Raw genomic sequence first — 17,861 nt, 5'->3', positions numbered from 1 at the left:
TACAATTTAAAATTTTGCTTGTATCACTCACCTCAAGTTTTATTCTATGTCTGAAATTTTGACCAATTTTATTTTTTAATTATTGGCATTCGCTGGTATGTTATTCTGTTTGGACGATTTGAATGTCAATTGTCTCTTTAAATTTACATTAATTTTTATTTTTATTTTCTTTCTTTTACATTGGGTCCACTAGGCCAGCAAAGAATGTAAGAATTATTTCCATTACAATTAACAAGCTTTTATAGACAAAAATATTATATAAAATAAATATAAATTTGATTGACGGAAATTGATGGAATGCAATGGTTGTGAATGTGCGATTTACTTTCTTTAAATTAAATAGTGTGATATCATATATATCATCCATCTCAAAAACACAGTCAAAAATCTATATTAATCAACCAGTAATTAAAAAAGGCATATTTCTAGCTCCGAAATCGAATTGGATAAGTTGCTGTAAAATATCCAAGAATCCTGTGTAGGCTAGGAATACATGTTAAAAAAAACACCCTAAAATGTTTGTTGACATGTTGGGCAGCAACAGTTTGAGAATGTCAAAGCTTATTTATGATGTTTACTTCAATAAATATAATTTTGAACAAAACAATTGCTCCCAATAAATAATTTAATATTGCATGAATGCACTAGCAATGACAGTATCTTGTGTTTTGTGTATGAATAAGGAAATGTCCCAAATTCATCAACGGAAACCCACTGAAAATGACACGGGAATAAAAGATGCAATCGTAAGTAGACTAGTGTTATTAGATCAGCTTTCTTGTGTGTGCTGTCAAGTGTACATGTATTTTGTACACGCAAACCTTTTGTAAATCAGGGCCTTTGTGTGGTAGGAACCCAATCAGTGTCTGTAGGTCTCTGTAATAATGGATGCGTGGTTATGTTTGCAAGGTTAATTTCCTCAAATACACTCACAGCCATCCTGAAATTGTGTTACCCAGAAAAGCAGCAGTTGCATGAACATTATATGGTGTGGCCAAAACCACTAAATGTAAAAGTAAATATTGGCTCACTCCAGCATTGCAGACATGAGATGGTTATTTTATGCTGTGTGTTTGTTTGTTTGCATTTGTTTGCCTTTTGCTTGGATACATTTCATCCTTCAGTGACCGAGTGCAAAGCTTAACAACACTGCTATCTGGGCTCTTGCTCTGCTGCTCTCTCTTTTCTGCACCTACACTCAGCTTCCCTCTTAGTTCCACTGGAATGAGTAACATTACAAATTAGCAGTAGAGACTATAAGAAAGCAGCCATTTTAGCAGATGCTTTTATCCAAAGTAGTTTGCAGTACACATTTTACAGTGACAATCTCCCAGGAGCACCAAAGTGCCTTGCTCAAAATCACAATGTCCTTTGAAGTTTTCAGACCTACAACTTTGCTAGAGTGAGCTTCAAAACTGCTCATACTTACAATAAACACTGCATTAACTAACCGCCTATGGCTGTTCAGACAGTCCACAAAACGAAATCAAACGAGTTCAGTAGTTAGTACTCTGAAAAGCAAATATAGACCACACATTATCTACTCCATATTTAAATAAAAAATGTAAGGCCAAAGGAAGCATGCACAAAGAAAATAACATAGGTCCTATAACAGATCCCTGAGGGACCCCACAAGTAATAGGTAGACAGTAAGTCATATGTCCTTAAGAGAGAGAAAAAGAAAATAATTCCCTTGTCCCTTGAATTTTAGTCCCATGGAATATGGAATCACATCACAAAAACAAGAAGTGAGCTTATAATTAAATCTAATCCCATTAATCTTTCCAAAATGTATTTCAGGAACACGTTGTCTGTATATGAGGATGGACTTAAACGCAGCCCTCCAGCTGAACTGAATAATCTATTTATGGTTGAAAACAGAACTCTAGGTGCATTAAAAGTGCAAAATGATATCGAAGCCTTCACAGCTCTCCGTCAAATTCTCCCTCAAAACATGAAAAGAGAGCTGTAACTATTTCTTATTTAATTTCTATTCAGCCTTCCTGCATTCCTGCCTAAGGATGCAAGTTTGATTCTTAAGCCATGGTTCTGAATCAATTTTATATTTCCAGACTTTATATGGAGCAACAGAGTCAACAATGTCTATACAAACACAGTTAAACTGTGACTAACTCCTCTGGTCCAACAGAAGGAGGGGAGACCTAATAAAACTCAAAAATGAGGAGGCTATATAAACTTCTGTGAAGTCCAGAGCTGTGGATGAAGTAATAAGGTGGGAACAGAACATAAAAAAGCTTTTACATGGATAGAAAACATTAAACATAACAGGTATATGATCAGATAAACAATTATTAATAATGTAAGTATTATTAGATCAGAGGCCCTAGAGATGTAGATCCAAAGAGTTAGCTTGCTCATGAGTAGGGCCAGTAACTGAAGAATATTAGGAGTTCAGCAGATCTAAATAACATTTACGTTCAACTGTGACATTCACTATGTATTGAATGGTGAATGAGTGAATGGTTCTTGCACAGCACATGTAAATACAATCATGTCTTATCACAATAAGATGTTATATGACAGATCATATTAGAGATATAAACATTTCTAGTCTACTTATATGTTTCTTGTCGTTGCTCTTAAGTGAACCTATAGCAACCAATGTAGATAGGATATCGACTACAATATCCAAACAAAAGTATCTGATTTCATTCTTTGCAAGATTATAGTCTGGAAAGTCAGTGCTAAAGATCACATCTAAAAAACAAATCAGAACTGGATGCAGTGTGAGAAAAAGTTTTTTTTTAAATCAGCCATGTTACCTTCTCTGTTTTCTCCTCTGGTTCATCCTCACTTAGAAACTCTCGTTTGGGGTAGGGAATCTGACATCCTGCAAATACACTAAAAAAACACACACAAAGAAAACATTAAAGCAGTTTTTATAGGAACTACAACTGTTTCTCATCTAAATTTGGTAAATTAATTGCAGGTGAACAACTATGGTTCTTGTTTAAGCTGCTATAAAAGCTATTTGAAAGAGGAAAAACAGGAAATATTTGTGGTATGCTACACTACATGGTGAAAAGAAAGCAGACACTCACTTCTAATTTGAGGGTTTGGCTAAGTTCCAGTGAAAGCAAATCTTATTGCAATGGCACAGAACAACACTCTAGAGAATTAAGTATTTTTTCTCTTTTACCATGAAAGTGAACAAAGTGAGTTTCATAAAAACTGATCCATTGAGTCTGGTGCAGAACACTAAACCAAAGCTCAGACATGAACCCTACTGAACATCAATTATATGAACACAAAATAAACTTCCCAAAGCCATGTTTCTAAAGTTGAGAAGATTAACTCCCTATTAATGCTAATTGTTTTGAAAGAACATGTTGAACAAGCACATATACTGTAGGTGTGGTGTTTGGGTGACCACATACTTTTGATCATTGAGTTTTCTACTCTGAAATTACTCAGCATGTGTCTAAATGTGTGTGCGTATGGAATGAGTCTTACTCAGACGTAGGTAAGGGGTCCTCCAGGAAATATGGGTCCTGCAGTGCCTGCTCAGAAGTGATTCTTTTGGTGGGGTCCATAGTCAGCAATTTCTGGAGCTAGATTAGATTATATTAATTACTGTGGGAAGGATGAACTCGATTAGATAATTAGTTAACTAGTTGGTGTTAAAGCTACGATCAGGCATGCTTTTGGTTATAATGGATGTATGGACACTAAATGCGGCAATTTAATAGACCAATAAACCAACCGATACTGAACATGACTAGATAGATGATTATTACAGAATAGACAAACAGATAGAACATTAACTAATTATTTCACAATACCTCCAAAGTTTTTATGTAAGAAACACTCTAATACAGAGCAGGATAACAAAATTGCTTATATAGGCTATATCTTCATGTAATCGAAGAATGACTCTGTGAGGACCATGCCAATAGCTGTTATAAATCTCCTTCATTTAATAATCTTACTGGGTTATTGCAATATTTGCACAAGGAATGTCTAAAATTTAAATTTCCTACTGCAACACTAAAGCAAATGATTTACATAAGTAACCACCTTATAACTAACATTTTTTGAAACATATAACGTGTCTAAGACATCTTCATAGTACTGTGTCTCTTTTATATAAGTTAAAGTTGATTCCATATACAAGTGTGCAATAGACTCACCAGTAGAAACACTTTGCTGTCTGGTTTGACTTTATGTTTCTCCATGTATTTAATAAGACTGCTGTTGGCATATCTGCAAAACACATCCAAAGAATAACTATATATACACACTCAGTGGTAAAACTCCAGGTATAGCTAGACTTTACACAAAATACAATAAATATACTAAGTTAGCTGTGTTCAGACAGTACAGAACTGAACTGATGCACTGCCTTGATGTTCTTCTGTATACAGCTAGAAAGATTTACATCAACAAATACAGTTAAACACTCACATAAATTAATATAAATCCTGACGTAATATTTACACTCATTTTGTTTTTGCTGTTGAGAATGCATTTGTTGTTATTCTGGTAAATAACACTGCACTCACGTGGTTCTTCTGAAATCTTTCTGTAGAGTAGGATATTCTGGCATTTTCCGGATATCTTCCCAGTCTTTATCTAGGAATTACACATAAACATAATATAATAGTGCACAGTGACATTTAACGAGTCCAAATAAGGACTAATAATAACACTTGTTAGGTGTCTCTAACTACTATGTGCTTTTGAAAATTATGCATTTGATACAATTATTTGGTACTATAGTGTGCATTTGTTACACTGTACTTACAATTAAAGCATCTGCATTTACTGCTAGCTCTTTACTGAAAAGTCTTGCAGGTACATGTGCTTATTATAGTAATTACAATAAAGAGGTAAATAACTAGGTACTAACCCTCATCCTACCCCTAAACCTAACCTTAACTCATGTAGATCACTCATATTACCCAGTAGTTTGAAAGGTAAGTATACTGTAAGTACACCTAAGAGCATGTAAGCAACATCTGTAATTACTCTGCATCGTAACCTCAGTAGCAGAAAATGTAAATTCAGTGAGAGTTTTTCAGAAGCACATTGCATCAAATTCGGTGCAAACACTCTTTCGGTGTTAAAAAACAATTTTCAGGATTTACTACAGACACAAAGTGAAAATTAGTGATGAAAAGATGTGGCACAGTTATTTTTTTTGCGGCTAATCTTATTGCATATGCATTTGTAGAAGTTTCACTTTCAAACGCAAAGTTTAAGGAAAGCAAGTATTTAAATAAATCATGCAAGGTGATTTACTAAGGTTTGTTAGTCATTTTACTGGTATTTGCGCCATTATTTAACACCCAAAAAAATCATGTCTTATCTCATACTACACCTGTGTTTGCAGTAGATTACACATGCCTGGTTATCATCGGCTCTGCTTTTTTGCGGCCCTTTGTTAATTTGCGCTGGTAGATTGGTAGATTGCATTATGGAAATCCATCGCCTCACCCTCACGCTAATTTACCCTGTTTAGTAAATCTGGTCCTAAATATCCATGTAACTTGTGCTCTGTTTTCTGTGGCACTATGTTTTTGTTTTGGCCCTGTTTGACCTAGTTTTCCCTAGTCTGTTTAATTACTCATTCAGTTCACCTGTTGTCTAATTATCTCATTAGTTTCCCTTTGTTTGGTTCCTGCTTATGAACCTTCAGTTCTCCTTGAGTGTTTGTCTGTTTTCATCTATATTTTGTGGTTAGCGAGTATCCTGTAGTTTTCTTGTAGCTTTATATAATTATTGTTAATTCTTCTTCATCGTGCGCTTCACTCACAACACCTACCATGACAATCCACAAGTACAACTGAATATGTTGCTTTGTTGTCTGAGTTATGTCTATGAAATATCAGCACTTTTGGATGGGCTTTATATTGTCTTCTATCTTCCAGTGTGTTCTGTACAACCATTTTCAGCAACTGCTGCATCATTTTTTTCCATGCTGGTCAATTATTATTGTGGTATAATCTATTTCATATAAACCCACAAAACAACATCATTCATTCATTCATTCAACAAATCAATGACGAGTGTTTTATCACTGTACAAACAGCTTCACGTTCTATAACACTTAAGTTAAAACAAATGACTCAAAACAGTAACACTAATATATGCAAGTAATATATCAAACTTGCAGCTCAAATACATGTGGGAAGAGAGCCCCCACAAGGACAAAAGAATTCAGGCTTTATAGAAAGTAAAACACAGATACAATATTTAAACTTAAGGGAAATGCAAGATGCAAGTCAAGTACATCACTAAGAGAAATTTCTAAGAGAGTTTGTTCCTAATCTTAAAAAAAAAACATAAATCGCAGGTCTTCCGGTTGTAATTTAACTAACATAAATTGTAAATCTACAGTAAATTTATTTTTCCAACACAACAGCCAGAAACTGCCATGACCAGTCATTCCAATTAAGATTCATCTAAACTGATCAGTCTAACACAAGTGATGTAAAAATGTTTCCATTTAATTAAAATCAAATTTAATGAATTCCTGAGAGTAGTACACTGAGTCAGTCACCTGCTGGGAAGCCCATGACGCTGAATATGCGATCTAACTGGTCGTGATGGAAAGGATTGCTGGTCTTTATGTCTTCTTGTCGGCAATGGAAGATCGGTTCTGACGTCAACAGTTCTGCAAAGATACAGCCTATTGCCCAAATATCTGAAAAAAAGTCAAAGAATATTAAGTACACATAACAAAGAATACAGACAGACAGCCTGAAATACACACAATGCACAACTTACCGATTGCTTTGGTGTAGTGTCTTGCCCCGAGCAGTAGTTCGGGTGCTCGGTACCAGAATGTGACGACCACTGGGTCCAGATCGGCCAAAGGCTTCAGTGGAGAGTTAAATAGTCGGGCAAAACCCATATCAGCTAAGACACACAAACAGAGAAACCCATAAATAGCCCACTCTGATCATGTTTGCAGATCATTTCAGCTTTAGGTGAGCTATGCATTTTGTTTTTCATGAGCATAGGAGAAGAAGACTGTCTGCTAGTAACAAACAGTCATTGGTAAGCATTTTAATCAATATTATTAATAACTGGTGGTTTTAGGGGTCATGAAGTGACAATGTGGCATCATAATTATAATAATAAATGCATTATTGAAATAGTATTTTAATAATGCATAATATAATATTTGCACTGAGAACATTCTAGAGACCATTTCATCAATGTTGCCAAGTCTGCGGTTTTCCTGCTGAATTGGGCTACTCTTATACTGTTACCGCGAAAGTCCCTCCTTTTTTCGACTGAGGTAGAAGTTAGAACCCCCCGGAATGCATTTTTGGAGCGTATTTTATTCTCATTGCAGCATTTTCCTCAGGAACACGACAGCTACATTTAAGTACCAACTGTGCTGGTTTTGTTGTGCAGACCTAGCAACCCTGTGTTTGATTAATGGGAAAGTAGAAATTTTGCTATTTTCAAAACATAATGGAAATTGTTGACCATGTTTTGTCCCATGTGTCATAACCCATGAGAGATTAAATAATTAGTTGTGCCGCTTACATGATGTGGCTCCAATACTCAAGTGAGTCAAGATAACACTGAAAGCCACAGTGTAACCAAACACAATAACAAATTCCACAGGCTGGTAAAAATAGTGCCCGCAGCCCTGAACAGTCATCACCCAGAATAGTGTCTTGTGTAAGACAATGGCTTCACATTTGCTCAGACTGACCGTACAGCCGCTTAACCTTGACAATATCACATAAAAAGAAAACGAGTCGACCAAAAAAGGTTCAGCAGAATTACATAATATCTCATTTTCTTCCTTGATAATTTGAAACTTCAACGAAAAACATTTTCAGTTGAGGAAATCTTGATTATTATATTGCAATCCCATGCCAAAGTCAGTATGGTATTTTACCAATTTTGACTCTTCCTCGCTCCGGGCCTTCCCCCATGACCAGGATATTGGCAGGTTTCTGAAAGACAAAGATCACAAATAACCACAAATTATCTGTTTATCTCAGAATGTAACGCGTTGGTGCTACAGAAAAACATCCTCAACAAATGGATGTGCAATTTTTTAATAAAATCTTGTCAGAATCATTCTAGATCAGTACAGAGGTTTTCAAAATTAGGGTAGTTCAGACTTGATTAATCACCACCTCTGTACAGTACTTTTTAAATGTTTTTAATGAAGTCGTTTCTGTTCACCAAGGCTGCATTTGTTTGATCAAAATACAATAAACAGTAATATTACAAAATATTTGTACAATTTGAAAGAACTATTTTCTATTTAAATATATGTTCAAATGCAATTGATTTCTGTGATCAAAGCTGAATTTTTAGCATCAATACTCGAGTAGTCTTCAGTGTCACATGATGATCCTTCAGAAATCATTCTGATATGCTGATTTGTTGCTCATTTATTATTGGTGCTCAGTTATTAATAATGGTTCTTATTATTATCAATGGTAAAAAATGTTTTGCTGCTTAATATTTTGTGGAAACTTTTTTCAGGATTCTTTGATGAATAGAAAGTTCAAAAGAACAGATTTTCGTAACATTCTAAATGTGTTTACTGTCACTTTTGATAAATTTAATGCATGTTTACTGAATAAAAGTGTTAATTTCTATTAAGAAACACAAACACATATACCTCCAAACATTTGAATGGTAGTATAACATGGTGTCCAGGGCTTGACATTAACACCAGCCAACCTGCCAAATGCGGATGGATTCCAGCAGTGGCGGGTAACACGGTCACTCCCACTAGCCACTTTGGCGGGCTGAGTTTTATATACAGAAACAGAGCTCGACATTAATGCTTGTGTGGGACAAGTGGATTTTTTGAAGGAGCAAGTGAAAGAGAATTTTACTTTCCTGACCGGACAACTAATCTGATTAAAAGGTGAGAATGATTCTGATTTTATTACTTTTGGTGTAAACGGCGATTGATAATGGATAAGATGATCTCGTGGAGAAATCAAAACAACGCAACTGCACACACAAGAAACATACTACGGTAAAAGGGTAGTTTATATATATATATGCCACGACCAAGAGAGTGCAGTTTTCCCTGAAAACCACGATTGCAAATTTGACACTGATTTTATACAAGAGTTCAAACGAATAGTTAATATACAGTACAATATTGTCAACGTTGACTGTTTTTGCTCGGTTTGGTTAACGAAAATAATTCCAAACAAAGATCACAGAAGAATAGTCGCGCATCTCTGAGCAACACACAGTGGTGTTTCGTTCCTGAATGATTCAGTGTTTTTGAATTGTTCATTTGAGTCTATGATTCAGTGGTCCATTCACAAAGACAGGCACTTGCTTCATTCTTCAATGAATCAGCCGTCTGAACGAATCGTTTGCCTCAATGCCTCACTCATTAAGACATTAAGTCACTTGCTGCCACCTACTGGTGGTTTACTTTTATATTTAAAAGTAGGCCTACCTTTACGTTGCATTTTTTCCAAAATTTCATATTTGGATATAAAAAACGGATTTAAAACACCAAGCTCATAACATTATTTATGTTTATGTTTATGTTTCAGCTTCATTAAACTTTCTGTGTAAATGCATCTAAATGCCACTTCAGCCGCTTCTGTTTCTTTTGCAGTGTGAAGATTGTTTTTGTTGAAACTGATTTCATTGGATTGGTAACAGCCCTATAGTGTCTTATTATATTAAGTGAAATTATCAATAAAATGTAAGAATTTGACATGCAAAGATAAAGATGATGCATGCATTTAATACAGTTAGGGGAAAATGTCTTTTAAATAGACAAAAAAAGACCTGGAAATCAATTTAAATGAATTTTAGTATGCTGTAACTATATAGACCATATTTTAGTAATCATATAAAACGTAATTTCCCAACAACAAAATTATGGCCTGAGTGGCAAGTAATTATGGAAAACCACTAGCCACAGTGGCTGGTGAGCAAAAAAGTTAATGTCAAGCCCTGATGGTGTCTGTATAAATATTGGTCAGCACAATTGTTTTCAACATTGATAATAATCAGAAATGTTTTTTGAGCAGCAAATCAGCATATTAGAATGATTTCTGAAGGATCATGTGACACTGAAGACTGCAGTAATGACGCAGTACTGTATAGGTGCTGGTCATATAATTAGAATATCATCAAAAAGTTGATTTATTTCACTAATTCCATTCAAAAAGTGAAACTTGTATATTATATTCATTCATTACACACAGACTGATATATTTCAAATGTTTATTTCTTTTAATTTTGATGATTAGAGCTTACAGCTCATGAAAGTCAAAAATCAGTATCTCAAAATATTAGAATATTTACATTTGAGTTTGAATAAATGACCATCCCTACAGTATAAATTCTGGGTATGTCTTGTTCTTTGAAACCACAATAATGGGGAAGACTGCTGACTTGGCAATGATCCAGACATTGACGCCCTCCGCAAAGAGGGTAAGTCACAGAAGGTCATACTGGTGTGGCTGTTTACAGAGTGCTGTATCAAAGCATATTAAATGCAAAGTTGACTGGAAGGAAGAATTTGGGTCGGAAAAGGTGCACAAGCAACAGGGATGACCGCAAGCTTGAGAATACAGTCAAGCAAAGCCGATTCAAACACTTGGGAGAGCTTCACAAGGAGAGAACTGAAGCTGGAGTCAGTGCATCAAGAGTCACCACGCTCAGACGTCTTCAGGAAAAGGGCTACCAAGCCACTTCTGAACCAGAGACAACGTCAGAAGCATCTTACCTGGGCTGTGGAGAAAAAGAACTGGACTGTTGCTCAGTGGTCCAAAGTCCTCTTTTCAGATGAAAGTAAATTTTACATTTCATTTGGAAATCAAGGTCCCAGAGTCTGGAGGAAGAGTGGAGGCACAGAATCCATGTTGCTTGAAGTCCAGTGTGAAGTTTCCACAGTCAGTGATGATTTGGGCTGCCATGTCATCTGCTGGTGTTGGTCCACTGTGTTTTCTGATGTCCACAGTCAACGCAGCCATCTACCAGGAAATTTTAGAGCACTTCATGCTTCCTTCTGTTGACAAGCTTTATGGAGATGCTGATTTCATTTTCCAGCAGGACTTGGCACCTGCCCACACTGCCAAAGGTACCAAAAGCTGGTTCAATGACCATAGTGTTACTGTGCTTGATTGGCCAGCAAACTCGCTTGACCTGAACCCCATAGAGAATCTATGGGGTATTGTCAAGAGGAAGATGAGAGACACCAGACCCAACAATGCAGAAGAGCTGAAGGCCACTATCAGAGCAACCTGGGCTCTCATAACACCCGAGCAGTGCCCACAGACTGATCGACTCCATGCCACGCCGCATTGCTGCAGTAATTCAGGCAAAAGGAGCCCCAACTAAATATTGAGTGCTGTACATGCTCATACTTTTCATTTTCATACTTTTCAGTTGGCCAAGATTTCTAAAAATCCTTTCTTTGTATTGGTCTTAAGTAATATTCTAATATTTTGAGATACTGATTTTTGACTTTCATGAGCTGTAAGCTCTAATCATCAAAATTAAAAGAAATAAACATTTGAAATATATCAGTCTGTGTGTAATGAATGAATATAATATACAAGTTTCACTTTCTGAATGGAATTAGTGAAATAAATCAACTTTTTGATGATATTCTAATTATATGACCAGCACCTGTATATCTGTTCACACCTGCATGAACCATATATCCATGACAGTCATTTCGTTTATGGAAATATTCTGTCTCACAGGGAAGCTATGGCAGGTGCTGAGCTATCGCTCTTCTAAATGCATCCCATAATATTCATTTCACTGCTGTTACTGGGTGTTAATATTTCTGAAGGCCACGCTGAAGTGAACGTACCAGATGCCAGAGAAAACAAGTCATTTTAATTGCATGAAACCTAAAATAACATTTATAAATCTAATAAAGCATACTATCTTTCATAGATACTCATAACAACAAATGGTTTTTATTTTAAGGTTTATTTAGTTTTAGCGGCAGCAAACAGAATTGCAAAAATAATTAGTTTTCCAAACTGCACAGACTCATTTTTCTGCCTTGTTTTCTCAAGATTACAAATATTTTATTTTATGTCTACTGGATTCTGTATGTTTGGAAAATATTTTCTTCACAATCTAATTTGGTGCCACTAATACAGACATCTCATGCTTTACAAAATGTTGTTGCTTATGACAACGACAATGGAGCGGACAGACAGAAACACAGAGACGTCATGGATCTGTATGTGATTGTGGGTGACTGGCTGTTGCATCAGTAAGTAATGATGTCTTCTAATTATTCTGAGACGCTTGAGTTTCTATGAGCCTTAATGAGGGTATGTTGCTATGGGAACAGCAACCATAAGGTTTCTGTAATTCACTCAACAATACTGCCATCTCAAAATTGCTGTTATCATTCACTAGAATTCACTTCAACAAATGTGAAATCTTTCTATTGTTAAACCGCAGGCCTCAATGTTAAAAAGCAAAGCAAAAAATAATACTTCAGTAATTACCATTTATGTTAATATCAACATAATATCACTGAATGCAGACACTAGTCATGCCTGTACAATAAAGTAAAAACAAATGTGTATCTAGCGCATTACACATAATGAAATGAAATACAGTCAGTGTGACATAGCATAGGCAAAACTTCAGGAATAGTTCACCCAAAAATGAAAATTCTGTTTGATGAACGACCCTCATGTCGTTCCAAGCTTTTATACATTTTTGTAAATGCATTTTGTTTATGCATGATTGTACAGTGCTTTGGGTGTACAGCAATACACAATAAAGCGCTATATAAATGCATCATTCATTCATTCATTTCTTTCTTCTGAACACAAAAATAGACAGTAGTAGATTATTATTTTTTTATGATTTAAAACCTGTCCCTAACCTTACCCATATCCCACTCTAATAGGAGCAACTACAACACGCGCATACGCACACACACACACACACACACACACACACACACACACACACACACACACAAAAGGTTGAGTTAAGTTTGTATTTTCTACCAAAATAACTTGGCTGCCTCTGTTAGAAGAATAGCTCACCCAAAAATAACAATTCTGTAATTATTTACTCACCTTTATGTAAACCATATGCTGTTATATTTTCTGAGAAAAACAAACATCACTTTTTCATATAAATATAGCTGAAAGTGAAATGCTGGAGCTTGACATATAGTTAAAGGTGCCATAGAATGGAAAACTGTATTTACCTTGGCATAGTTGAATAATAAGAGTTCTGTACATGGAAATGACATACCGTGAGCCTCAAACACCATTGTTTCCTCCTTCGTATGTAAATCTCACGAATAAAAAAGACCACTGAAAAACAGGGGAATCAGAACATAACACCGACTGTGACGTAACAGTCTGGATCACTAATAGTTACGCCCCCAACATTTGCATATACCCGCCCATGTTCAAGGCCAGCCGCCAGCCGAACCATCAGAAGTTCTGCAGGTATTGTGAAGAAACAAGCGAGGACAACAGCAAACATGGCAGATCATGGAAATAAATGTTATGTTCCAGGCTGTGAAGGGGATGTGAAGTGCAGGGATGGGTTGGTGTCTGTATTCAGAAAGGCACGGAAAGCAAATAACGCGTTCTAATAAAATAACGCGAGCCACTAAAGGGACATGGTTAGCTCCTTGCTAGCGGCAGCCTGTTACATTACAGTACATAAGATTTCACTTACCACATAAACAGAGTAAGGAGAGATGACTGAGGATGATGGCGAATGATTTACAGATCCTGAGCACCACTGACAAGCAGCTGATCTTGTAAAATGTGTGGCAAGTACTGCCGCTCCATAGTATAAACAGAGCACGTGCGATCATGAATCTCAAAAGCGAAAGTGAAGGTAAAAAGCGATCGTGCATTTGAAAGTAGTTTCAGTGCCCCGCAAATTAATAGCGGCTCCCTGATGCCCTCATTTTATATACAGTATAATTACCCGACGATATAACTGCGAGAGATAGTATTGAAATATATATTTTCCTCCCTGTGTTTCATTCCTGTGAGCTACTGAAATGAGCTGCACTGTGAAACAGCCAATCAGAGCAGAGCTCAACATTATTATTCATGACCCTTCCGAATAAGCCAATAACAGACCATTTCATTCGAGGGACAAATCCTAGGGTTTTAAATGGACATGTAAAACTGTTTCTGGGGATTTTTTGCCCTTACCTAAGCCACATACCTTCTATGTAGAGAACAATTTAAAATATTGTATCAATGCATTCTATAGCACCTTTAATGTCAACTTCTGCTGTATGAAAAAGAGATGCATAAATAATTGTAAAAATACACACTAAAAACACTAACATATGGGTTTAGAATGAAAATGTTACCACTTTAGATTAGGAGCACATATTCACTATCAACTTAGAGTTTTTACCTCAATAAACCCCTCATTTCCTGCTTATTAATAGTTAGTAAGGTAGTTGTTAAATTTAGGTATGGTGTCGGATTAAAGGATCTGAGATATGTTCATGCAGAATAAGACATTAATATGTCTTTATAAATACTAATAAACAGCTAATATGTGAGTTATATCCATGCTAATAAGAAACTACAATGTTCCCTAATCAAAAAATGTACCAGTGAAGTTAAGTAAATAATGACAGAACTCTCCCTTAAACACTTTTACACAACTTTTTTTTCTAAGAACAGTAAAAAAAAAAAAAAAAACGAAATACAAAAGCACTGAATATCCTTCTGTTCCTGTTAAATGACATTTATAATTCATGTTGACTAAGTCAGCTGTTGAGCACTGTAACAATGTCTATTTCTCTTATATACAACTAGGTTAATGACAGAGTATGTTATTGATCGACACACACCAAGGATTGATAGGATTACATAACAGTGCAGAGACAATCCGTGTGACACTTTCCACTGGATTCAATCCATATCAGTCCCAGTCTGTGTGCTGATGCTTTTGACGAATGTTAACACCAGCTGAACGATGCACAAGTAGTTTAGTTTAGTTAAGATCCAGTCCATGGATCAGGTATGTAAGCAGAACTGATTTACTGGAAAAAACACAGAAAAAAAAAAAAAAAGAGCCTGCTACAGTCTAAATCCAACTTTATTTTCTTCTTACTTTGACTGTCAAATAGTTCCTTTACGTAAAACTATTGGCATACATTGTTGTAAAACGTAGCCAATGATTTAAATAAGATAAAACACCTTCACAAAATGCGGAATATAATTTTTGATAATGTAGATGCTTTTATCAGACTTTTCTGTGTAGTGCATAATATTGCATGCCCGTAAATTAACTGTATCTAATCAAATATTGAGTTTTCAATTTCAAATGAGCAATTCATTTTACTTTTCTTTAATAAAAGTAATCACTGACAAATATTTCTTTATTTTTACATTTTAATAATAATAGTTATCCTATTATCAGTATGTGTTTTGCCTCTGTGTTCTGCACCTGGCAACCACAGCCTTTTCACTAACAAGAAGGCAGAGCGTCATAATAACGACACCAGAGAACAATCATTTCATTGCTGAAGAAGGGATTTAAACCCTGCGCACAGGACGAGAAGCCAAGAACACTCTCCACAGAAAAGCAACATTTCTTTTTAGGTTTATGTTTCCATCACAGAGACAGATTGACTGCTCTCTGGTTGCAGTTGCACTTTACTCTCCGACCAGCACACTTAATAATGCATGATCACAATAACGTAATATGGTTCTTTTAAAAGTCATGTTCACACAGAACAAGAAGATACTGACGTGTAGAGAGCCTTTTCACAGACTGATGACAGCTCTCCACAATAACAGTAAATCTAGCCAATTCCACTTATATTTTCACATTTTAAAAATGAATCAGCATTTATAACACTATGCTTTGTGTTACACCCCAGCATCAAATGACAAAAAGCTTGTTACTGAAAATATCTGCATTCAATATTTATTTTAATTTTTTTTTACACAACAAAAATACCAACATATGGGTTTGTAAAGAAATGTATGTAATGTAATGTAACAAAAATGACAAAATTTTCATTTTGGGGTGAAGTAGTTCTTTAACATTTGGTAACACTACACAAGTTTTGTCTGATGCAAAAGCTTTGAATATTCTGCTGTTCCTGTTACAAAACATTTATAATTCATATTGTCAAGTCTTAAGTGAATGTAAATAAGCAGGGGGGAAAAAACAGATGTGTGTCGGAAGATTGGAGCAGTGCATCATGCCTTGCAGTGTAAATGCTTCCTCTGTGATCAGGCTCGTGTCTGTACTCACCAGATCTCTGTGCAGGACCCAGTTGGCATGCAGGTAATGGATGCCGTCTAAGATTTGGTAAAGCAGAGACTTCACCATCCCCCTCGGTAGCTGCATGGGTTTCTTGTTGGCCTTTGATGCTCGATGAAATTTTATGATGTGCTACAACATAAGAACGGGTGAAAGTTGTGTGTACGTATTATATAAACTAGTTTTTTGTTTTTTTTTGCTGCTGAGGTCACGCACTACCAAATTAAGATCAATATCAATCAATTTTCAGAAACAATACTAATCACACAGAGGACCCTGCAGATCCTAAGTGCCAAGGTCAATAAGGGCCAGATTTACTTAACAGGGCAAATTAGCATGAGAGCGCAATCCCATAACAGCACAGATGGGAGTGGGAAGTTCTACGGGTGATTTACTGACAACGCACGAAATAAAAAACACAGACGCAGCTGAATCAGTTCCATAATGACCATCGCAATCCACCAAGAGCAGCACAAACAAGCAGAGCCCATGATAATCAGGTGCATGCAATCTACTAACAAATGCAAATAGTGGACGCTTTTTTTGGGCAGTAAATAATGGCTTATAATACCAGTAAACAGACAAGTGCAAACTGTAGTAAATCATGTTGCATCATTCATTTTAAGGCCGCGGCTATTTGCACTAAGTGTAAATAGAGATAGAGACTATTTACACTAAGTGCAAATAGCAATGGATTCTATTTACACTATGTTAAAATAGCAGCGTTTTCTGCTATTTATGCTACTTGTTGCAAACAGTGGCAATTATCTGCACCTCAGTATTGTAGTACATTATAAAACAGTACGCAATAATAACGTATTGAGTGTAAATTATAATTTTAATTCAAATTATTAAATGGATGCCACCTTACTGGTACAATAAAGCCCTCCCTACACCTACCCTAAACCTGCCCGATACTTTATTTTCAACTTTTTGATTATTTCCTTCATTTTTATTGAAAATAAATTGCCTTTATGATGAGATACAAGATTTGAAAAGGGAGAAAAAAAGTTCAGCAAAAGGCGAGTTCGAACCCAGGTCGATCGTGTCAAAAAGACCATCTGCGCCAATGGAACTGATGAACTACAACCGTTTTTTATAATGTTGACTGTCCCAATCACATGTTGGTGGGTGGAGTTAGTGTAAATAGTCTCTGCCAACAAGGTGGGCTATTTGCACTTAGTGTAAATAGACACTCTGTTCATTTAATTACTCTCCTCCCATTAATTTTGCATCTGAAAGGGAAACACTTACAAATGCATATGCAGGAAGATCAGCCGCAAAAATAACTTGTGTCCACACTTTTCAGGGCTACTTTCCACTGCACGTGTTAAATCGTAAAAATGTAAATCCTGACAGTAGTTTTTTAACACCAAAAGAAGGTTTGCGCTGGAGCAGCTGTTAGTAAATCTGGCCCCAAGTCTCTAAATATATCAGATAATTTGACCTTTTTACATGGCAATGTTTGTTCAGATTGTGAAATGTGATGCACCTCACCACAAAACATAGTATTTATGAATAAATAGTACTTAAAACAGTATAAATAGTAATACATTTAAAAATTAATACATTTAACAATTAAAAAATGTGTTTTAAACATTAATGATAAACATAATGATAACTGAGCC

At 35.8% G+C, this 17,861-nt stretch overlaps 2 protein-coding genes across 11 annotated transcripts in view; one reads left to right on the top strand and one right to left on the bottom strand.

Moving 5' to 3' along the window:
* cdk19 (cyclin dependent kinase 19) overlaps positions 1–17,861 on the bottom strand; it is a 55,629-nt gene that overhangs the window by 7,698 nt on the left and 30,070 nt on the right. For all 10 annotated transcript variants that reach the window (XR_009267730.1, XM_058756993.1, XM_058756994.1 and 7 more), the window contains 8 exons: positions 16,225–16,365; positions 7,883–7,940; positions 6,751–6,882; positions 6,524–6,667; positions 4,524–4,593; positions 4,152–4,224; positions 3,475–3,572; positions 2,784–2,862 (listed from right to left, as the gene is read on the bottom strand). Coding sequence is in view for 9 of the 10 variants with exons in the window: in XM_058756993.1 (XP_058612976.1) it covers positions 2,784–2,862; positions 3,475–3,572; positions 4,152–4,224; positions 4,524–4,593; positions 6,524–6,667; positions 6,751–6,882; positions 7,883–7,940; positions 16,225–16,365 (795 nt within the window). In the remaining variant the exon portion in view is untranslated. The remainder of the gene's footprint in view (positions 1–2,783; positions 2,863–3,474; positions 3,573–4,151; positions 4,225–4,523; positions 4,594–6,523; positions 6,668–6,750; positions 6,883–7,882; positions 7,941–16,224; positions 16,366–17,861) is intronic.
* The window catches only part of amd1 (adenosylmethionine decarboxylase 1), a 47,196-nt gene continuing 38,183 nt past the window's right edge, over positions 8,849–17,861 (top strand). The window contains exon 1 of the mRNA XM_058756997.1: positions 8,849–8,872. The gene's annotated coding sequence lies outside the window, so the exon portion shown is untranslated. The remainder of the gene's footprint in view (positions 8,873–17,861) is intronic.

Source organism: Onychostoma macrolepis, chromosome 20, assembly GCF_012432095.1.
Source record: "Onychostoma macrolepis isolate SWU-2019 chromosome 20, ASM1243209v1, whole genome shotgun sequence".
Lineage (NCBI taxonomy): Eukaryota > Metazoa > Chordata > Actinopteri > Cypriniformes > Cyprinidae > Onychostoma > Onychostoma macrolepis.
The sequence above is the reverse complement of the archived record's forward strand: the minus strand, read 5'-3'. Positions and strand labels throughout refer to the sequence as shown.